The sequence below is a fragment of the Panthera uncia genome (genome assembly GCF_023721935.1).
Source record: "Panthera uncia isolate 11264 chromosome B3 unlocalized genomic scaffold, Puncia_PCG_1.0 HiC_scaffold_1, whole genome shotgun sequence".
NCBI classification, from domain to species: Eukaryota; Metazoa; Chordata; class Mammalia; order Carnivora; family Felidae; genus Panthera; species Panthera uncia.
In genome coordinates, this window is record NW_026057582.1 from 5,251,269 (window position 1) to 5,275,085 (window position 23,817).

Consider the following 23,817-nt stretch of genomic DNA (forward strand, 5'->3'; position numbering starts at 1 on the left):
CAGATCTCTCTCTTTCCAGCAACGTCTGCAGCCTCTTCTCTGTCAGTCCAACACATGGCGTTTATTCTGGTGTGGCACATCGTCTTTTACCCATCTGGACTGTCTGCAGTGACACTGTTAGCTTCTTGTGAGTATTGTTCCCCCCACACGACGCCTTACACTTAGCGGACAGCAGTGTTCGATGCGTCGATAGACAAAGGTTTGCTAGACTGCGTCGAAGGTGCAGAAGAAATACGCTTTAGCATGTCTGGGATGAAAGCGTATGGCTTTTATGACTTTACCCCTTTATTAGTATTTTATATGAAATAATAGCTACTTCGGTAACTTCTCAGATCAATCAAAACCTTTTTTTTTTTTTTTTTTTTAAGTTTCTTAACACTGCCCCCGTCCTACATTTCTGCAGATATATTTTATCCTGTAGGACACAGAGCGTCACGGTCAATACTACATTTATCGTATTATGTCCTGTTTTTATTTATTTTTTAATTTTTTTAAATGTTTTTATTTATTTTTGAGACAGAGACAGAGCATGAGCAGGGGAGGGGCAGAGAGAGAAGGAGACACAGAATCCGAAGCAGCTCCAGGCCCCGAGCTGTCGGCACAGAGCCCGATGTGGGGCTCGAACTCACAGACTGTGAGATCATGACCTGAGCCGAAGTGGGACGCTCAACTGACTGAACCACCCAGGCGCCCCTGTCCTATTTTTATTTTTGTGGACATAAATTTTAAGCATAGTGAGGAAGCTAAAAGATGTGATTAATTAGGCTATCCTTATAATTGGTGCCTTATTTCTACTAAAAGTCAGCGGGCATTTTCAAATCAAATGAGGAAGTTGTTGTCTTTCTCTCCAGAGGTATGTTTTCCTTGTCAGCATCCTGTGCCCATTTAGGTTACTGGGAGTAATTTGAAGTACTTAGCTTTATTTTTCAAAGTGAAAGGTTAATCTGCAAAATGATCACACTTGGAGACGTTAGCATAGCAGCAGCAATAATAATAATGAGAAGTAACATGGTCTTAGTAGCAGTAACAATAATAACGACAACTACTACTCCAGGAGGGAGGCTGGGAAAGGGCCCAGGACACTCCCATCTGCCCACCAGGCTCCTGAGATTGACCCCGTTTCAGAACCAGGTGCTCCAAACCGGTGTGTCCCCACCTTGCACTGAGCAGCCCTGCCCGCTGCGCCCGGAGACCCGAGCCACGTACCGGAGCGTGTTGTGTGGGAGGCGGCAAGATGGGGCACATCCAGATGAAAACTGTGGCCTCTGCCAGTGGGCACGAGGCGGCTGGCCTGTCCCCAAGATCGCTGCCTTTCCTAATCTCACAGAACTGCTCCTGTACCGAGTCACGTGTGCTTCCGCTTGGAGATGCCCCGCCAACCCCCTTTTTATAAAAAGAAAGAGCTAATTTAAAAAGAAATCTCTGCCGTGGTCAGTAGTCACTATAAGGTGAGCCGTCTCTCCCTTTTCCTCTGAACTAAGTTTATGACTTACAGGGAAAACGTGAAGCAGGAACAGTGACCCTGGACTCAGTCCGGATTTACCTGCGCCTTGCATTTGACAGGTTCAGTGGGAGAGCCCAGGGCTCCCCCTGCTGGGCCCCACGGGGCAGGAAGCCACGTGGGGACCGAAACCAGGGCTGTCCGGCTCACGGTTTTCCGCGTCCTGGCACACGTCTCACTTAGGAGTGGGCACCCCATAAATGTTTGCTGAGCGAGCAAAAGAATGAACGAGTGCCTCAAGCAGCGCATGGGCCGCGCGATGGGTCAGTGTGGTACGGGATCGAGCGCTGGGCGGCACTTTGCAGGCTGCGTGTGCTGGAAACCCAGAGGTCAGGAGAGCACGTGGAAGTCTGAAGGAGGACAGACCTTAAGCTGTATTGGGATTGGTGAATCAGCAGAAGGGGGTAAATTATCCTAATTGGGAAAGCAGTATCAGATACTAGTTGTGAGAACACAGGTGACCCTTGAAGAGCACATTTGAGCCACGTGGGTCCGCTTCTGTGTGGACTTTCGTCGGTAAATACAGCCCGTTGCTGTAAACGTGTTTTCTCTCCCTCGGGATTTTGTCAATGACCTGCTCTTTCCTCTAGCTTGCTCGATGGTGGGAATACAGCACACGGTACATGCAGCACACAAAATATGAGCTAATGGACCGCGTCATCAGTAAGGCTTCTGGTCAGCAGCGGGCTGCTAAGTAGTGAAGTTATATCTACTTGTCTTCGACCGTGCGTGGGCATTGGTGCCCTAACCCCGTGTCGTTCAAGGGGCAACTTTTATTTTCCACGTCAGGTTTTACCGAGGATAAATAAGCTTACTTCCAGATTTGGCTTTTTTTTTTTTTTTTAGAAATTAAAGGATGAATAAAAAAAACAGTGGTCATTTTGCCAAGCATGGAGTCGTAACTGACAAAGCTAATGATCTAGAAAAACCTATGCTGGAAAATGTCACTTTATTATATGTGTCTGGAAGTGCAGATGGGAAAACAGATTTTTTTCCTTTTGCAGTAGATTCATTAAGTGTTCGGGAAGAGGTTCTCTTCCACACCTTCCCCGGCCTGTGGAGTTTGACACTAAATCTGAGCTCTGCTTGCTGCCCGTCAGGGGAGGAGGCGGCTATTGCTCTTTACGGACCCAGGCCCGTCTGCAGGCCTGGGGCTGGGCGTCCGCCAGCAACCCCCCCCCCCCCCAACCCTGGGGGTCCAGGAGTGCCCCGCAACCGGCAAGGGTGGAGGGGATGTGGGGGGATGAAAAAGCTGAACTGTGGACACTCGGCGAGTGCACGGAAGCCACGGGCACCTGCCCCGGGCCATCCATGCGCAGCGCTGGCCGTGGGGACCGGGGCTGGGCCGCCAGCACACTGAACTGTGCGCGCCCACCACTCACCTTGGAAAGGCAGTCCGCGCCCGACTTGTCACCAGACCCGGAGGAGCGTCACTTCGTGTGCTGATGTGGCAGTTAACCGTCCACATGGAGGTCACGGCCGGTCGTGTTTCTTCTTGGCTGGTGCCATCTGATCTCAGGACGGGGAGCGGATTGAGAGGAGACCCGGCCTTGCAGCAAATGTGTGGTCCGTCCCACCTCCCCGGGGGTGACTTACTCCCGGGCTCCACGCCTGGCACCCCAAAGCACTCCCTGGCGTCTCCCATCCTGATTTCACTGCATTTCCGACCATCCTTACGATCGGCTCTCTCAGCTCCTGCCAACTTGTGTCTCATTCCCCTGGGAATTGTTACAGACTCTGCAGGCTGCCCTTGTCCCTGCTTCTCTGAGGAAACAGACCACGGGCCAGGAACTAGTCCTTCTTCCTCTTGTCTCCATGTTGGAGCTGTGTCTTCACCTCCTTGCGTCCCTCTGAGAAAGGATACCCCCTCCCCTCCCCAGATGCCAAGGCCAGCCTGTGGCCCGTGCCAGGAGCTCTCTGACACTGCTTTTCTAGCTTTGTTCCCTTGGTTTACAGAACATCCCTGTCCTTTGACATAATGTTCTATCCATCTTCTGTCTTTAACGACATTCATCAAAAAAATTCCACACTCAAGAGTTCTTCAAGCCCCTGTAGCCTTGGTCGTCTCCACTGCACTGCCGTGACACGCCCTCTGGTGCGTCTTGGGACCGCCAGTCACTGGTTCCCATATCTGTCCTTGCTACCCAGTCTCCTTGCGTTCTCCAGGTTGCAGGACTCTGGGTTGGGAGTCAGATCTATATAGTCTTTGACTATAATCAAAAACCATTTTGTAATCAAAAGGTGACTTAAGTCAGTGTATTGGATTTCTTGCTCTGTGTTCCAAGTAAACAATTTAGTATCTGTCTTCAGGGTAGCACTTAGGTATTAGGCAATGATTAAACTATTCCACTTAGGGGCGCCTGGGTGGCTCAGTCGGTAGAGCCTCCGACTGGCTCAAGTCACGATCTCATGGTTCGTGAGTTCAAGCTCCACGTCAGTCTCTGTGCTGACAGCTCAGAGCCCGGAGCCTGCTTCGGATTCTGTGTCTCCCTCTCTCTCTGCTCCCTACTCACATGCTGTCTCTCTCTCAAAAGTAAATAAAGATTAAAAAAAATTTTTACAAATAAACAAGGTGGGGTGCCTGGGTAGCTCAGTCGGTTAAGCGTCTGGCTTCAGCTCAGGTCATGATCTCGTGGTTCTTGAATTTGGGCCCCACATGGGGCTCTGTGCTGACAGCTCAGAGCCTGGAGCTGCTTCGGATTGTGTGTCTTCCTCGCTCTCTGCTCCTCCCCCACTTGGACTCCCTCTCTCTCTCTCTTTCTCTCTCTCTGTCTCTCTCAAAAATAAGTAAACACTAAAAAAAAAAAAAAAAAAAAAAAAAAAACCTAAAAAAAACCCAAAAAACTATCCCATTGAAAATGTTTCCAGAAACTGCTCCACCAAAATAGTATTATTCTTGGAACATGAGGTTGGATTTCCTCTGAAAAAAAAAAAAAAAGATTGAAATCCATTACATAACTGTTGATCAGTAAAACATTTAATTAAGAAAATATAAGGCAAGCCGTGATTTTTATGGACAAGGGGGGCAGTCAGATAGGCATCTTCGGCCTCATACTGCTTGACTCCCTGGGCTCTCGCTGGGCTTGTCCTCCGGAGACGGGAGCCGGGTGAGGCTCGGGGCGGCCCCTGGGCCAGCCTGGCCCCGGCCCTCCTTCTCTTTGCCGTGTCACGCCCTGTGCAGTTTCGAGGTAGATCTAACTCTCATATTACTTTACAGAAGAATTTTTCTTTATGACTTCTTCCTCTTCTTTTTTCTCCCCCCTAAGAAATGTTAATACGGATGGAGGAATAGCCAGTAAGTACTGATGACATCCGGGTACCTGATCTTGCTTTGGTGCAGCAGTGCCTGGCTGGTGCCTATTTGGGACTCTGAATGAAAGGAGGGGAGATTTCTTTTATCAACTAAAGGTGAATATAAAATCACTTTGCTTCGCGTCTACTCTATCCAAAGTGATGGACATTTGAAATTACATTTGGTTAGTCGGGTCAGCGTCTTGACTTCACGTGACAACGTTCTATTTTGATTCTAATAAATAGAACTTTATAATTCAGTTCGTTGCAGTCTTAATAGGAATATTTTTACCAGTAAGGTTAAAATATTTGTTGTATTTATCAAATCTCAGGGTAACACTTTTACAAAGTCCTCTTTTCAGGAGATACAGAAGTTACGAAGACTTTTCAAAGCTATAGCTTTTTATCAGTGACTCTACGTTACAACAGGCCTCTCTACACCTCTCTTCCCTTGGTTGGGAGTCATTTTTTTTATTTTTGAAAAAATATTTTTATTTATTTTTGAGAGAGACAGAGCGCGAGCAAGGGAGGGGCAGAGAGAAAGGGAGACAGAATCTGGAGCAGGCTCCAGGCTCTGAGCTGTCAGCACAGAGCCTCATGCAGGGCTCAAACCCACGAACCGCGAGATCATGACCTGAGCCTAAGTCGGTCGCTTGACCAACTGAACCACCCAGTGCCCCCCTTGGTTGGAACTTTTGTAATTTGCTGTACCTCCAGTGACCCAGAGAAGTAGTATTGGGACAGCTCATTCACCACTGACCCGTCCACAGATTCCCTGTGGATAGAAGTGACTGCAGGGGCCGTGGGGACGTGTACTTCACCTTGGAGCTGGGCTCTCAGCCCAGCTGAGGTGCAGCAGGGCCCTTTGCCCTAGATTCGGGATTTGGTTGCATTGGGATTGACCAAAGTAAACTCACGGCAGCTGGTGACAAAGCATATGATGTGTGGACCCCTATGGCGTGCCTGAGAATGTGGATGTTTCACCAACCCCCTGGATTGTGGGGATCCTCTTACATCATTAGGATCGATTGATTCCGAATTTGCCCCGTCTCTGTCAGAACCCCAAGTCTGATACATACGGGTTCAACGTTTCCATGGTACGCTCTTACAGTTCATTTCTCACTAGCTACTTACAAACGTCTTCAATTTCCTTTAGGCTTAAAGGCAGAACATTTAAGGGGCCAGGGTTCACTTCCCTAACAACATGACAACTAGGAGAGTTGAAAGTAACCAAAAAGTTAGTGCCATGTAAGAACAGGTTTAATGATCAATAAACCTGTGGGGTGTTTTAGAGGCTGTTCAGCGTTGTCATCAAAATGATGGGGATTCCAGGTAATGGAATATTAGAAGTGGTTGGGGCACTAATGTGGCATAATTCTAGTGAAGAAAATACCAGAAAGAAATTCCAAATAGTACTCTTATGTTTTGAAATATAATGAAGGGAAGGGGAGTATACATATCTACGTGTATCTGATACACACGTGTTTTCTGGGGCCAGCATTCTTCATATCCAGCATGACAGCAATTGGACCAGAGGATCTCGAAGTTACCATCCAGGTGTGAGATTGTATGACTGTGGATAGTTACTTTTAACTAAATACCGTATCCTTTCTGGTGGTTGGGAAATAGATTCACAGTCTTTGTCTTGCTGATATTGCCTGCTTTATAGTATCCTTTAAAATATCTCTCAGCTGCATTTTGTTTTGATTTTATTTTATTGAAGGGTAGTTGACATACAGTATTACAGTAGCTTCAGGGGTACAACGTAGTGATTCAGCATTCATATTCATTACAAAGTGAGCCGCATGGTGAGTCTCACTACCATCCGTTACCAAAGTTACTCTAGTATTATGAACTACATTCCCTAAACTGTATGTTGCGTCCACACGTCTTATTTATTTTATAACTGGAAGTTTATAGCTTTTAATCTTGCTCCCCATTTGACCCATCCCCACCCCTCTCACCTCTGGTAACCACCAGATTGTTCTCTGTGTTTTGGGGTTTTTTTTTGTTTTTTTTTTTTTTTAATATTTATTTATTTTTGAGACAGAGAAAGACAGAGCATGAACGGGGGAGGGGCAGAGAGAGAGAGAGGGAGACACAGAATCTGAAACGGGCTCCAGGCTCTGAGCTGTCAGCCCAGAACCCGACGCGGGGCTTGAACTCACAAACTGTGAGATCATGACCTGAGCCGAAGTCGGACGCTCAACCGACTGAGCCACCCAGGCGCCCCTGTTCTCTATGTTTGAGTCTGTTTCTGTTTTGTTTCATTTTTTAGATTCCACATATAAGTGAAGTCATATGGTATTCGTCTTTCTCTCTCTGGCTCATTTCACTTAATACATTCTACGTCCATCCATGTTGTTGCAAATGGCAAGATTTCATTCTTTTTTTTATGGCTGCATGATGTTCCATCGTGTAAATTTTTTATGTACGTGTAATTAAAATATGTCACACTGTAAGGTATGACATACAATTATATCATAATATGTTATAATATATATTATACACACACACACACCCCACATCTTTATCCACTTATCTGTTGGTGGACACTTATGTTGCTTCCATATCTTGGCTATTGTAAATAATGCTGCAGTGAACATAGGAGTACATGTATTTTTTCAAGTTAGCATTTTCATTTTCTTCAGTTAAATACCAAGAAATGGAATCATTACGTCCTACGGTAGTTCTGCTTTTAATTTCTTGAGGAACCTCCATACCGTCGTCCAGAGTGGCTGCACCAGTTTGCACTCCCACCGGCAGTGCGGGAGGGCTCCCGTTTCTCCACATCCCCACCAACACCTGTTGTTTCCTGTGTGCTTGATCTTACCCATTCTGGCAGCTGTGAGGTGACATCTCCTTGTAGTTTCCCCGATGTTGAGTGAGGTTGAGCGACTTTTCACGTGGCTGTCGGCCATCTGTGTGTCTCCGGAAAGTACGTATTCAGGTCCTCTGCCCGTTTTTTAATTGGATTGTTTGGCTTTTTTTTTTTTTTTTTAACTTTTTTAATGTTTTTTTTTTTGAGAGAGAGAGAGAGAGAGAGAGCGCGTGTGCATGAATGGGGGAGGGGCAGAGAGAGACGGAGACACAGAATCAAAAGCAGGCTCCAGGCTCCGAGCTGTCAGCACAGGAGCCCGACGTGGGGCTCGAACCCACGAGCTGTGAGATCATGACCTGAGCCGAAGTTGGACGCTCAACCGACTGAGCCATCCAGGTGCCCCTGGTTTGGCTTTTTTTTTTTTTTTTTGACACTGAGTTGTATGAGTTCTTTTATATATTTTATATATTAACTCCTTATTGGTTATATCATTTGCAAATATCTTCTCCCATTCAGTAAATTGCCTTTTAGTTTGTTGATGGTTTCCTTCACTGTACAAAAGCTTTTTAGTTTGATACAGTCCCATTTTATTTTTGCTTTTATTGCCCTTGTTTGAGGAGACAGATCCAGAAAAATATTGCTCAGACTAGTGTCCAAGAGCTTACTGCCTTTGTTTTTTCCTAGCAGTTTCATGGTTTCCGCTCTCACATTGAAGCCTTTAATCCATTTGAGTTTTTTTGTATGTGATGTCAGAAACTGGTCCAGTTTTCCCAGCACCGTTAATTGAAGAGGCTGTCTTTTTCCCCTAGTGTGTATTCTCGCCTCCTTTGTCAGAATTTGGCCGTGGAAGTGTGGATTTATTTCTGGACTCTGTGTTCTGTTCTGTCGGTCTTTCTGCCAGTGCCATACTGTTTGATCACTACAGCTTTGTAGCCTAGTTTGAAACCTGGGCTGTGATGCCTCCAGCTTTGTTCTTGTTTCTCGGGATTGCTTTGGCTATTCGGGGTCTTTTGTGGTTCCACACAAATCTCAACGACTCTTTGTTCTAGTTCTGTGAGAAAAAGCTCTTGGTATTTGGTAGGGATTGCATCAAATCTGTAAATTGCTTGGGGTAGTGTAGACATTTTAACAATTACTTGTTCGTCCATGAACACAGTGTATCTTTCCATTCATTTGTGTCATCTTGAATTTTTTTCATCAGTGTTTTAGTTTTCAGAGTACAGGTCTTTGACCTCCTTAGTGAAATTTATTCCTAGGGACTTTATTCTTTTCGATGAACTTGTAAATGGGATTTTTAAAAATATTTATTTATTTTTGAGACAGAAACAGAGACAGCGTGAGTGGGGGAGGGGCAGAGAGAGAGGGAGACACAGACTCTGAAGCAGGCTCCAGGCTCTGAGCCGTTGCCACAGAGCCTGACGTGGGGCTCGACTCCCGAACTGCGAGATCATGAACTGAGCCAAAATCGGATGCTTAACCGACTGAGCCACCCAGGTGCCCCAGGATTATTTTCTTAATTTCTCTTTCTGATGGTTTATTATTAGAGTATGGAAATGCAACAGGTTTGTGGGTAATCAATTTATGTGTATTATTTGTATCTCACGACTGTACTGAATTCATTTATTAGTACCAACAGGGTTTTGATGGACTTTGGTGTTTTGACATCATATTTTTGCACGTCTTACGGTTTTGTGTATCCTTGGATGAATTATTGTAGGTCTGGGTGATTTTACTACTTTGTTTTTTAGTCTTTGTACTAACTGTGTACTATATGTTAACCAGTGAAGTTTTTCTTTTGTATTTTTTTAATCTCTAGTCATGGGCTTTTCTGTTTAAAGAAGTCCACTTAACATTTCCTGTAAAGCCGGTTTGGTGGTAGTGATCTGCTTTAGCTTTTGCTTGTCTGGGAAACTCCTGATCTCTCTCTCAATTCTGAGTGGTAGCCTTGCTCGGTTGGGTAGAATACTCTCGGTTCTAAGTTTTGGCCTTTCAGGACCATGAACATATTGTGCTACTCCCTTCTGGCCTGTAGTTTCTTTCTTTTTCTTTTTTTTTTCTTTCCTTTCCTTTCCTTTCCTTTCCTTTCCCTTCCCTTTTCATTTCTTTTCTTTTTCTTTCTTTCTTTCTTTCTTTCTTGCCTGTAGTTTCTTTCTTTTTCTTTTTTTTTCTTTCCTTTCCTTTCCTTTCCCTTTTCGTTTCTTTTCTTTTTCTTTCTTTCTTTCTTTCTTTCTTGCCTGTAGTTTCTTTCTTTTTCTTTTTTTTTCCTTTCCTTTCCTTTCCTTTCCCTTCCCTTTTCATTTCTTTTCTTTCTTTCTTTCTTTCTTTCTTTCTTTCTTTCTTTCTTGCCTGTAGTCTTTCTTTTTCTTTTTTTCTTTCTTTTTTCTCTTTTTTCTTTCTTCCTTCCTTTTTTCCTTTTCTTTTCTTTCTTCTGAGAGGCAACACGAATGGGAGAGGGGGTGGTGAGAATCTTAAGCAGAGGCTCCACGCTTAACACAGAGCCCAGCATGGGGCTCAGTCCACGAGCCTGGGATCATGACTGGAGCCAAAATCAAGAGTCTGCTGCTCAACCAACTGAGGCACCCAGGAGCCTCTGGCCTGTAAAGTGTCTACTGAAAAATCATCTCCTAGTGTTAGGTGGGGGCTCCCTTGTACAGAACTGGTTGTTTATCTCCTGCTGCTTGTAAGATTCTCTCTTTATCTTTAACTGTTGAAACGGTGATTAGACTGTGTCTTGCTGTGGGTCTCTTGGGGTTCATCTTATTTGGAACTCGTGCTTCTCTGATTTGGCGCGTGTCTCTTCACCAGGTGGGAGAGATGTTCAGCCACTGTTTCTTCAGGTAGGTTTTCTATCCCTTTCTCTCTTTCTTCTCCCTCTGGGAGCCTGTGAACGTTAGTGCACTTGGTGTTGTTCCAGAGGCCCCTTAACTGCCTCATTTTTTAAATTCTTTTTTCAGGGAGGGTCCTGGGTGGCTCTGTCGGTTGAGCGTCCAACTCTTGATTTCGGCTCAGGTCATGATCCCAGAGTTGTGGGATCGAGCCCCACATCGGACTCCACACCAAGTGTGAAGCCTGCCCGGGATTCTCTCTCTCCCCCTGTCCCTCTCCCCTGCTAGTGTGCAAGCTCTGTCTCTCAAAAATAAAAATAAATAAAAATAAGATTCTTTTTTGGGAGTGCCTGGGTGGCTCAGTCAGTTAAGCGTCTGACTCTTGATTTTGGCTCAGGTTAGATTGAGCCCCGCATTGGGCTCCACACTGGGTGTAGAACCTGCCTAAGATATTCCTCCCTGTCACCCTCCCTCTTCTCTCTCTCTCTCTCTCTCTCTCCCTCTCCCTCTCCCTCTCTCTCTCTCTCTCTCTATCTCTCTCCCTCTCCCCTTCTCTCCCCCCTCCTCCCCCTCCCCCTTCCTATGTCTCTCTCCCTCCCTCCCTCTCCCTCTGCCCCTCCCCTGCTCACACTCTCAAAAAAAAAAGAAAAGAAAAAGAAAAAAAATTCTTTTTTCTTCTTGCTGTTTTAGCTGGGTGATTTCCACTACCCTGTCTTCCAGCTTGCTATTCCATTTTGCATCTTCTGATCTCCTGTTGATTCCCTGTAGTGTATTTTATATTTTAGCTATTGTATTCTTCAGCTCAGATTCTTTTTTATGTTTTTATCTCTTTGTTGAAGCTCTCACTGTGTTTGTCCCTTCTTCTCCTGAGTTCGGCGAGCATCTTCCTGGTCACTACTCTGAACGCTATCTGGTAGATTGTTCAACTCTGTTTTATTTAGTTCTCTTTCTAAGATTTTGTCCTATTATTTTACTAGGAGCATATTCCTCTCTCCCCTCAACTTGCCCGACTCTCTGTTTGTAGATCAGTTACGTCTCCTGGTCCTGAAGGAGTTGCTTATGCAGAAGGTGTCCTCTGGGACTGGGTAGTGCGAACTGCCCTGGTCACCCACGCCACATGCCCCGGGGGGGTCCCCTGTGTGGGCTGTGGGCACCCTTCTGTGGTGGCTAGGTTGTGGTCGGTGCACGCACACTGCCACCGGCCGGGCTGTGGCTACGAGGCCCTGGCTGCTGTTGCAGGACTTGCAGCGTGTGGAGCTGGGTCCCCAGCGCAAGGGGTGCTTAGGGGGGCCCCGGGTGCCGGCTTGCCAGGTGTGGCAGTGCATTTACGCTGAACTTGAAGTTTGTTTATTAATTTATTCAAGAAATCTCTACACTCAATGTAGGGTTCGAACTCACAACCTCGAGATCTAGAGTCCCATGCCCTTCTGACTGAGCCGGCCAGATGCCCCAATATGCTGGATTTTACATGAGAGCAGTATCTGCCAGGTACTTTTCTAGAATTTCATTAAGAAAAAATTGTATTTACCACATCAGTACTTAGGCTTTATTTATAAAATTAGAACAACTGATTGTCTTTTGCCTTAAAGTAATCTCGGGGCGCCTGAGTGGCTCAGTCGGTTAAGCGTCCGACTTCGGCTCAGGTCATGATCTCACCGTTCGTGGGTTCGGGCCCCGCGTCGGGCTCTGTGCTGACAGCTTGGAGCCTGGAGCTGCTTGGGATTCTGTGTCTCCCTCTCTCTCTGCCCCTCCCCCACTCTCACTTTGTCTCACTCTGTCTCCCAAAAATAAATAAATGTAAAAAAAAATTTTAAATAAAGTAATCTCTAAAAAACAGTGGCCTAAGTCATTTTCCCAGCCCCACCATTTATAAACAGGGTAACCTTGGACTTACTGGTAATTTCTTTGTCCATCAGTTATGGCATCAGTAAGAGAGGGCTAATAATAGTGCCTATTTCATTGGCTTCATGATAATTAAATTATAGTTGATCCTCGGGCAATGCAGGGGTTGGGGACTGACCCCCACCACCCCCTGTGCAGTTGAAAATCTGCTTGTAACTTTTGACTCCCCCACAACTTAACTGCCAGTAGCCTACTGTTGACCAGAAGCCTTACAGATAATATACGCCGTTGATTAACACGTATTTTGTATATGTGTTACGTACTGTGTTCTCACAATAAAGTAAGGTAGAGGAAAGAAAATGTTACTGAGAAAATCCTAAGAATCTCTTCTTTCGCGCCACTGAACGATAGCAAATCCGTACGTAAGTGGGCCTGCGTGGTTCAGACTGCGTTGTTCAAGGGTCAACTATATATAAACACGTGTAAAGTTCTCAACAGAGTTCCTTGCACGGTGTGCTTATTAGCAAATGGCCGTTGTCGATACCAGCCTCCCTCCCTCCCGCTCTGTGTCTCCCTTTGTCTCTCTCTCTTCTCTTTCATGCAGAGAGCTCTCCTATGTACCAAGCGTGGTACTTCCTTTTCTAGGACAAGAGTTTTGTATGCATGCTCTGAATGTCAGTCACCTTATCAAGGAAATTGGTTTCACATTGGTGGTCATAATGCTCTCCTCCTACAAATGACTGGTGACTCTCATCATGCTGGATTGATTCATCTAACCAGAGTCCAGAGTCTTTATCCTGAATCACTGAAATCTGAAACAGCTGAAACGAAAAGGACGGAGGGATGAAGCCATGACAAGTAATCCTAGCCTGCTTCTTTGAAGCCAGGCTGTCCTTCTAAGACAATGATTGCTGTCACCACTCTGTGCGTTTCCACTTTGCTTACTGATAAGGGTGAGGAGCTGCAGGTGTAAGTACCTTATCAATAAGCACTGATTATTCGGCGAGATGGTCTTCGTGCAGACCAGAGAAGCATGATTCTGGGTCAGAGTCATTAGGTCAGTTAGCAGATTGAGATGCTTAGGTGGGGGGTGTCACAAGGCAAAGAAACAAAGGATTTTCGAACTTTAAAAGAAGCTAGAAGTTACTTGTCCGACCCCCTTTTCAGGTGGAGAAATGGAGGCACGGGGCCCCGGGTGATGTGAGGTCACATGGGAGGTGACGGGCTCAGCTTGTCCAAGGTGCACGCTGCTGGGTGAGGCGGAGCGCCGTGGAGGACAGTTTGGTGACCGTGCGGTACCGAGGGCTGCTGTGCTTGGTCCAGTTTGCCCCCTCTTGGATTATTACGGTAGAGTAGAGCTTTCTCAAATAAATTTGCTTAAGGATAGATTTGGAAAAAAAGAGAGACTATTCTCTGGCCCTAGATGGTGGGAGAATATCCTCATCATAAGAGATGGAAGGTAGAAGAAAAGGAGAGGGAGAGAAGCCTGTGGAAACGCCTCTCAGAAAAGGAGCGTGGGGTCCACATTTCCCTGGTCGTAGCTGCCCTGCAGCCACGTTACCTAGTCCTCTGGCTCTGCCTCTTACCACCCGTGGGGTCATGGTGGTCTGGGACGTTGTCCCCTCCTGTTTTCTTGCCTCTTGTTCAGGCCATTATGGAGCGGTAGAGAGGAAATCTCATTCCACAAGGTCAACGCGCTCCTCTGCCGCCCAGCAAAGGGCAGTGTTTCCTTTGCACTTGGAGGAAGAAGAGGTCATTGAATGAAGCACCGTGCAACCCACTGGGGATTCTCTGGTGGTCAAAATAGGCATGGTCCCTGCCTCACTGAGGTTCCCTACTGTGGGAGAGAAACATGCCTCAAGTGAGTGTGCTGGGGGGAGGCCTGGGAAATAAACGAATAGGGCCAGGAGGAGGCAGGGTAGGGAACCCAGGGTGATTGGCAAAGGTGGCCCTGGAGAAGGGTCCGAGCTGTGACCTCTCCCATCCTGTTTTAAGTGGCTCGTCTGACTGCAGCTAGGCAGACCCCCCTACCCCCGACCCCGAGGGTGTTACCATGTCTTTTTGCCCACCTGTCACACGGCACCTGCCAGAGTGCCTTCCGCTTCAGATAGTAAAGAAGACATTTGCTGAGTGAACGAATTTCTAGTCCTAACCTGTTTTCAGCTTTTTTTCCGAGTCAATACATATTTGGTGAGTGCATAAATGGTTGACAGTCAAAAAATGGTGATTATGATTATATTTGGTTCGTGGTTGACTGTCTTCAGGGTTTATAATTGGTAACTAGTAAAGTTTTTAAAGAGGCATATCTTTTGCACTGTTTGAACAAATCTCAATTTTAACTGGGTGTGGGTTTTAGACTTCAGGGTCTCCCAGTGAAAAACCCAATTCTTCCATCTTAAAGTAAGTTTATACGTTTACTGAACAATGTGGGTGCTTCTCCACTAATCCCATTTTCTTTATTTAAAAATTTTTGCTATGAAGTAATATACATTTTTATAGAGAAATTAAATATGCATATATAAGTGGAAAGCAAATAACTTAAATTTAATGTGTATTGATGTATTTATTTGATCATATTGAGTGAATTCAAAGAACTTTACGATGCAATATTCCCTGAAGAGTTGGATGTAATCTGTGTTTAAAAATGAGAGTCTTAAAAATTGATCTTTTCCTCTCAAGAGTCCGCTACACGAACCATGCTTCGATTCTGATTTATGGTCATCAAAACGAAATTTTAGATTCAGTAGATGTTTTGCAGTTTGTCATTCCGTTAAGCTGTGTTATATGCACTTAGAAAGCACAGGGTGGGTTGGCGCTCCAGAAGCCTGCGCAGCCTTCCTCGGAGAGATGCTTCCGTGTTTCGAGCAAATCTTCCTCCTGCTCCCCCCTCCCCACCCCGCTCCTGGTGCTCCCCCCTGTTTCTCTCCTGCTGTCCTCTGCCATCCTGACTGTATCCCACTCTCCTTCTTTTTATTTCCCTTCTGCCCTGTCTCCTTCATTCAGCTTCCTGCAGGGGAAATCCTTCTTTCCTTCCGACCTCCCTCTGACCTCCTTCCCCCTGTGACTTTGGCGGGGTGGGGGGGGGGGGCGGGGGCAGCGGATGAAGCTGCCTTTTGCCTCTGTCTTTTCTCCTCACCTTGCACCGAACCTAACATTTGCGGAGACCCCGATCCACACTGGGCTTAGGGAAGATGCCGGGGGGCTGTTTTGTGGAGGAATCTCTCAGTGGCATTGAAAACACCGAGGGCCTCTTGCTTACGTGAGCAGGGGCCCCAGTTCCCAAACGTGTAATTGCATGCACCCACATAGTTCAAATCTGAGGTTCTGTGGCTGACTTTATCCCTGTAGAAATAAGAGAAACGGAGCCGTCGCTGGAGTTAGGTGCAAGGACCCACAGCTGGTTAACCCTGCTGTCCCTTTTAGTTATTTTTTTAAAAGTTAGTTTATTTACTTTGAGAGAGAGAGAGAAAGCGCGGGCCGGGGAGAGACAGGGAGAGAGGGGGGATCCCAAGGGGCTTCCGTGCTGTCAGCACAGAGCCCGACACGGGGCTTGAACTCACCAACCGTGAGGTCATGACCTGAGCTGAAACCAAGAGTTGGACGCTTAACCAACTGAGCCACCCAGGCACCCCAGTCCCTTTTAATATACACTTAAGAAGTAAAGCCAAATACAGTCTTAGCCATATTTTAGTTGGAAAATTGTAATTGCGTGCTATTATGTTTTTTGATCAGAATAAATTAGATCCAACTTCTAAATTACATATTTTGCCATTCCTGATACTATAGAGCCATTAATAAGTCACTGAACTGCCATATGTATTTTTGAAAGTAACAATTATATATTGTAACAGGCTATAAATTCTTCAAGATATAGTATTTAGGAGTCATTTTTATGAACTGAGCCACTGTCCTTTTACTATATTTAAATGCCTCTTTGAAGAGGATTATTAAATGTATTCAACTTGATTTCCCCATAAAAGTCGGTCTAGGTGGAAGTCAGTGCTCTTTAGAAAAGTAACGATCTGATTTTGAGAAGTGTTTGCTGTTTGTGTCTTCGAGCCTTTTGCGTGTCCTAATCCTTTATTTCCCCGTAGAGGGGTTTGAATCTTGCCTCAGGTTGAATATGTTCCTTCCGAGAATTATTTTCAGAGATGCCTGTCTCTCTGTAGGTGGGAGCATTTATCCCCGGTTTAAGTGAAAAATGCTTTCTGTTAGATGTGAAAAAGAAAACCAACTTGAAGTCAAATGCGTTTTGTTCCAGGCCGAGCTGTTCCAAAGCTGTTTCGCATACTAGATGTTTCTGAATTAGGAGTTCACATAATAACGAAATCTGCTTATTTGGGTTCTCCACAAAGGTTTGTTGTGTGAGCTTAAAATAAGACTGCAGCTCACCCGAGGCACACGTATTAACTGTTTATTTAGTGTAAGCACATGCCTGGAGCTCTCATTTCTGATCAGCCCGGACCATGCGCGTGCCATGCCTCAGCCATCTTCTTTTGTGCTTTATTAAATCTCTGTCAATTATAAATATCAAGGTTTTACATTAATGTCAAGATAGTGCATCAAAAATTCATGGAATATGTGACTTTTTCCAAGGGTATTTAATACTTAATGCATTCGTGTCATTTTTCTTCCCAGAGATATTGACAGGTTTTATTAAGTGTTTGTTAGGGAGATTTCATTTTTATCAAGGGACTATAAAGAGAAGCTGCATGCTAAATCAATTTTTTAAAGCCAGAATATTGTTCATTTTTTCATCTTCAAACTCTTGTAATCCATAGGTTTTATTTAAATTTCTTCTTGGTTTATTTTTGTTTTATGTGAGTGATCGTTCAAGACAGAACTTTAATAAGGATCAAATATTGCTGACGGTGGTGGTTTTTAATTTCCTTAAGCAGAGCTACCAGACCCAGGCAATATGGTAAATTCTTCAAAATGTCATACTTACATATTTAGCAATATTACTTCTTTTTATTGAAGCCAAACAAACGATTTTAGATATTAATCTTTCCCAAACACAGTGATTATTTTGTACTAGATACAATATTACTGAGTCTCATCTAGAATACCTCCTTTTGGCAGAAAAGGGAATGGAAGAACACCTCACCGGGTTGCCTGTTGGCCACAAAGAGACAAGAATCCTCTTTGAAAAGTAAGCTCTTGAGGGCCTCCAGTCTGATCATGAGCTACAGCAACTCAAATATTTAGAGTGCTCGAGAAGGTGAAAATACCAATCATTAAAAAAATCTGCAGGAAATCTGTGGCTGGTTTCTGACTCTGACTTTTTGGGGGTTGGGGGTGGGCGGGCAGTGGGCGCTTTGGCAGGACCCCCAGCTTGCCTCTGTTGGGCCCCTGTGCCCGGGAGACCCTGGGGAGACCCTGTCAGGGTCGCTTTCTGACCCTGCCCGACGACCCTCCCCACCCATCCCGGGCGTATCTACCCAGGTTTGCCTCGGGAGCGAGTTACAGCTAAAACCGGCCACCAGGAGCAAGCTTTCTGTTTTACTCTTTTATTTTTATAGTACAAGTTAGGAATGTCTTCTCTTGCAGCAGATACATCACGATAAACCAAACCGTTATCCGATTTTGCTTTCTTTATAAGGTGAGGAGTGTTCAGTTATCCTTCCTTTAAAGTATGACCTTAAAGGCTTTTCATCTAAAAACGTTTTAGGAACTTCGAAATAAATAATGTCGGGTTAACATTGTAATTTTTGAAGATGTACTCTTAGGCCCCAACTTGGTCTCCAACAGGAAAAAGACTTGGTGTTTACAGAAAGAAAAAAGAATTCTGTCCAGAGCTTCAGGAGTGTTTGGAATAGTTTCTTTTTCTTACTCTTGTTCATTTTTTTCAGGGTATGTGAAAATACTTCTTTTCAAACTTAAATGTTTTTCATGTGCAAATCATTTTCGATATTTGAATGTTTCAAGATCCTTGTAAAAATAAAATATTATACAGTACTTAAGAAGTAGACTAGGTTTTTTTAGAAACCAGGTTTTGCTGGAGTCAGACTGAAACAGTAGCTCTTCTAGATAAGCCCAGTGTGGATTTAGAGGAAGTTGTTGTGAAGGCCTTGCTTACCCAGGCAAAGAATCCAAGAACCTGGCGGCCCCAACCTCTTCTACCATAAGGCCAGTAGGTGGCGATAGTGTCACAGTGGTGAGAACCCTGTTGAAATGGAAGTTATTTTGCCTTTCTCCATAGTGTCAAATTAAATTTTGCTTCAGTATAACTGTTAAGTGCATGTGTTCTGTGGCAGAATAGCTTTTTATACCAGAAGTACGTACGGTCGGCACACCCTAATTTTTAAGAATATAAAACAATTATTTCTAACAGATTTCAACAAATGTTATGTAACCCTAAAGCCAAAATAATCATCAAAATTAATCTGAAGAAAGCATTGTGTGTTGTGTGTCTGTGTGTTTTCCTGAGTTGTCTTTACGACTTCATCAGGACTATGAGCACGAACTTCTGTTTTCGGGAAGAAAGGTATGTAAATAGGAGGAAGGGAGACATTCTGGAGAGTTAATTTTCCGTCTGTCTGGTCCTTGCGGAGGATGTCTTGTTTGACTAAGGGTGCAGAATAGAAAGCCATTTCAGGGTCTCGGAGTGTTGGAAGGTTTTTGCTTCGAGTCGTTTTGACATTGAGCATTCCATGTTTGAAAATTGTCACCTTTTCTCTCATTCAGTAAGTCAGACTTTCTTGGGAGGGCGGACCAAATTCTTAATACCTATGGGATTTAGTGTTGGAATTTACCAGCTTTCTAAATAGCATCCTGCATTCCACAGTTTAAATGAATTAAAATATTTTAAAATAACAAAAACAACGGTGCTTGCCACCTGCTTAGAGTTTGAAAAGCACTGGCTTGGGCACCGTCCTGCGCCATTGGGGTAGATCCCTCCTGAGGTTTCCTTGTGTTGTAAGTGAACAGGAATGTCAGCCACGGAGTCCTCCCCGCTGGGGTGCTTCTTACGCGGACACTGGCTTGGGTTTTGTGGAGGGACAGTTCTCTGCTCAGTTTGTCCTTTTATAAGGAGAAACCTGAACGGTGTCGGTGTCGTAGTTAAGTTTCATCGTTGTAAATGGAAAGCGTCTTTGGGACTCTTACAACGTAGCCTTGCGCTCCATTCATTACAAAGGAGAGGGAGGAAGAAGCTTCCTTTCCTGGGATTCGCGCATCTTTCTTCACTGGAGTTGACCGCGGCCTTGCCTCGGGGGTTTTTTGGTTTTTGTTTTTTGTTTTAACAGAGATAGGAAATCCCGATCTGCCTCCAGCAGCTAGAAGATTCCTCTGGGCAACGTGTGCTCTTATACACTGACTTAAAATTCGTCATCTTTAATTTCACTTTTGTTACTGCAACATTTCAAGATGACACGAGTGTAATTTCCTATTTTGACTTTTCTTCCAAAGGGTTAACCGCGGGCTAAGAACGCGAGGGGAAGGCAGGCACCTGGGAGCTAACGCCCAGTTGGCAGCCTTTTGTAATATATAATTTGCCTAAAATTGCGCACGGAGCACAAGCTTTTGTTTTCTAATTGATTTACGGTTTGAGCCACTTCTGCCTCATCCCCTACTGTCCTGCGCGCGGTGCCAGCGAGTACATTACAGTGAGCGATGATAAATGGCCGTGCACTCGCCATGCTAATGCGTCGAGAGTAAAAACCGCATGCTGCACGGAGCTCCGCGCATTAACAGTGCTGCAGGGACCCGCCAGCAGCGCCTCCCTGCTCCCCGACCGGAGATCGCCGCGCGCTCCCTCGGTCACTGAACTGCAGGCCGCCTCTCGGGCTGTTACTGAAACCGGAGATTAAAATGATCCCGTCGCAGCTTTTCATTTGTTAATGGAGACAAAGTTGCTGAGCCCTCGCGGGGTCCGAGGCGGGGTCGTTGGGATGAGGAATCAGGAGACGTATAAAACGTCCTCCTAAGCGTCAAGTGGTAGATGTTTTCACCAAATGTTCATCTGACCAGGAAAAAAAAAAGAGTCAGATTTCAGTAGGCCAGCCTCTATTTTAGCTTTGTCTTGTTTGTAAAATTTAGAACCGCACAAAACTACCTTTCTTGATTTTTCTGCACTTGAGCCGCACTTACCACATATATGATTCATTTGCACATAAGTTGATTTCCATCCAAATGATTTAAGTCGGAGACAAATGAAAGAACCTTCCATTTATTAGAGTGCCTTTAATTGTTCTTTTTCTCCACATAAGAAGAGATTTGCTGCACTCAGGGGTGTGCGGCGTGTCACGGGTAGAAGAAAACGAGGAAAGCCAGGACAGACGCCTAACTCTGGAGGCTCCCGGTGTCCCTTTGGATCAGACACCCCATGCGTGGGGGCGCCTGCCTTCCTCTCTGTAAAGTCGGTCCACCTTCAGTTTTCTTTTTGCGTGGTGTCTGTGGGTTCTAGTATCGAAATATGAAGAAGCAGATTTATGGCGGCTGCTGGGCACAAGAAATTAAGTTGACAGTGATGTATGAGAGCATAATAGCATGATGATCCCTCAGTAGCGCGGCTGGACGCCTCCTGCTTCATTTGGCTCTTGTTAGGATCTGTTAGGCAGCTAAATAATGAAATTCTGCTGACTGATTTCTGTTTTCCCTTTTTCTCTTCTCACCTCTGCTTTCTGAAACTTCTAATTCCCAGACCCATCCTCATGCCAACAAACTGCCCTTGAAGGACGCTTTCACTTACGAGGACTACAGGTTGGTGGGGTGGGGTGTGTGCCTGTGTGTGTGTTTTGGGGTGTGGCGGGGGAATGGATGTGGGGGGGGGGGACTGTGTGTACGCATCTTGGGTGTATGTTGTGTACTGTGTGTGTTGGGGGGTGGTTCCTAAGTGATCTGAGGGTCTGGGAAGTGGGAAGTACTTAAGAAGTGACCTGCTGTGACCATGTCAGGCCCCCAGACAGGTCGTCCTGCAGAGGTTCTAATGGACAGCTGGGGTAAGGGTCAGCATTTTAATAACCACGCGGAAGTTGCCTTCACCCTGTGGTGGTCGGGGATTAGCTGAGGTGGCCACGTGATACTGGAGATTAACATGTAGTGTGGGGTGGTCGTGAGGGTCCCCCCCGCCTGGTGTTACATAGATATTGTGGCGTAAAGTGGGGACTTTTTTGAAAAACGAAAAGATTTAATTGTGCCATGTGATAAGAAAATAGCATGCCACATTTTGTCGATCTCCTAGAGGATTTCTGGTCAGAAAGGAGTTACGTTTGCCACTCACTGAGGCTTAATACAGGTGCAGAGTCAGCGTTCGGGAAATAGAGGGTGGCGTGGGCCTGGGGGCAAGGCTCTCGGCCACTGCGAGGACCAGAGGCCTGGAGATCTCTGTTCCTGGCCCTCCTTCCAGACACTCTGTCTCCCGGGAACATCCCCGCTTAGTCCTCACCCCAGATTGTCTCTCTCTCTCTCTCCCCCCTTTTCCCTTCTAGGTCCCCCTTCCTCCCCTCAGCCTTAGATTTAATTTTAAACGATGATGAAGGCCAGCCATCACCTGCGGTAATACTCAGGAAAAAGTTTTGACGGTTGGCGAGAAGTCTGACAAACCATAGTTTCTGGTTGAGTTACGACGGCACCGGGCTCTGAGATGTCCCTGCTGTAACCCACCTCTTCCTATTGTTACAGGTGGGCAGTCTCTTCTGTGATGACGCGACAAAACCAAATTCCCACGGAGGACGGTTCCCGGGTGACCCTGGCGCTGATTCCTTTGTGGGATATGTGCAATCACACCAACGGCCTGGTAAGGACCCCTCTGTGTTGTGTTTCGTGCGGGGTTGGGGGGTGGGGGCTGTGGTGTGGACATTCTACCGGCAAACCAGCCCAGCTTCCTGCCTCCCTCCAAAGGCAGCAAACAGAACCAGCCGGTCAGCCCCCACCTCCCACCTACCCCCCCCCCCCCCCCCCCCCCCCCCCGCCCCCGCCCCCGACCTCCCGCCGAGAAAAGCTGCAGTTTTTCTCTCTCGGTGTTTGCTTAATCCTGAAAACCAGGGACAAGAATCTTACTCTGCTTTCAGAAACCACAGCGAACCGCATTGATTTGCGAAGCCATAATTCCAGCCTAAACACTCGTGTTCTTATCTTTTTAAACCACAGACCAAACCAAGGTTTCTTTTCCTTCCTCTCCTTAGAATGCCGATTTATTGAAGCAAAAAACCAAAACTTTCTTCTTTCTGGTTTTTCCTTTTACGGTCCTTGTTTTCTTTGCTGACTTATAGTCCCTGTTACGGGCCTTCTCTGACTCCCTCTCCCTTCACCTGACACGATGGCACATCCCTGGCCCACTTACTAACCTGCTTTGTCCGGGAGAAGGGGCTGGTTTCCCTGGCGCTGGGGCGTTGGGCCCTTGGCCTTGAGTGTGGGGTAGGCATCGCCAGGCGTGGGAAGCCCCAGGTAGGAGACATTAAGAAAACAGGGGAATTTTATGATGATTGTTAATGGCGACGCATAAAAGGAGGAAGCCTAGGAAGCCGGCTCCCTGTCCCTCCGCATTCTTTGGATCCCCAGCCACAGCGGAGGCTGACACACTCCCTGTGCTGAGATGGTTGTCTGAGAGACATTTCCTGGTATCAGGATATGGAAATATGATCAACTTGAGAGTATTTTGAATTTTTCAGCATGGCCCTAGCATACTGGCTTGGTTTTACTTTTTTGTCCATCTTTCCTCAACGTCTGCTTTCTTTGTGATTATTAGCAGGATTATAAATAGGCTTAAAATATGCTGTCAATGAGTATTGCACATCTAACTCCACAAAATGGCCAGAACACATGTAGCACGAGCCAAATCCTTGACGATGGAATACCCCGGTGCTAATTTGGGAAGGTCTAGCAGCAAGTAATACTCTTAAATTGTACAGAAAGAATGGTTTCACTCCTATAATTACATTTCTGCCTTCATTTAGATATGCTTGATTTAATTAGCCATATTAAGGGACAGCATACTTTATTTATTTTCATTAATGAATAAAAGTTTTCATTCTTTTTCTGTCCCCCCCCCCCCCTTCAGAGCTATTTTAAACTGATTATCAGATGGAAGTTTTCAAAGTTTTCAAAACGCTTTTAATGTTTGACTATAGCGTTCTCCTTTTTGTTTCCCTGGGTTCGGTCATTCGTTCTCAGACTTGACTGACCATTGGAGGTTTCTCATTTCTAAAATTTGAAAAAGTACACACATTATGGTAAGCAAACAAAATCCGTTAACCAGTGAGATGCCTTTGCAATCGTGAGATGTGGAGGTTCCCTGCCCCGCCAGCACCCAGAGCCCGGGCCCCGGGCCCGTCTGTGAGCGAATCTCTCCCTCCATCAGGTGCGCATTTGTGCCCCTTCGCACACTCACGTGCGCACTAGTTTTTGTGTTGCTTTCATATAAGTGGGATTAAGCTATTCACTTTTTTTCCAAGAGTTTAAAAAAAAAAAAAGAAAAAGTCCGTTTATCTCAAGATGAAAATAAGGAGTCGATGACAACCACGAACGCTGTTTTCTCCAGTGCGGTTCATAAGGTCCGTGTCCTATCACAGAGCTGGCGATACGGGGCTAACCTC

General features: G+C 45.7%; 1 protein-coding gene across 2 annotated transcripts in view; it reads left to right on the top strand.

Annotated features, from left to right (window-relative positions):
* Positions 1–23,817, top strand: part of SETD3 (SET domain containing 3, actin histidine methyltransferase) — an 81,046-nt gene that overhangs the window by 42,799 nt on the left and 14,430 nt on the right. For both annotated transcript variants that reach the window (XM_049612182.1, XM_049612183.1), the window contains exons 7-8: positions 20,925–20,983; positions 21,905–22,019. In XM_049612182.1, the coding sequence (XP_049468139.1) occupies positions 20,925–20,983; positions 21,905–22,019 (174 nt within the window). The remainder of the gene's footprint in view (positions 1–20,924; positions 20,984–21,904; positions 22,020–23,817) is intronic.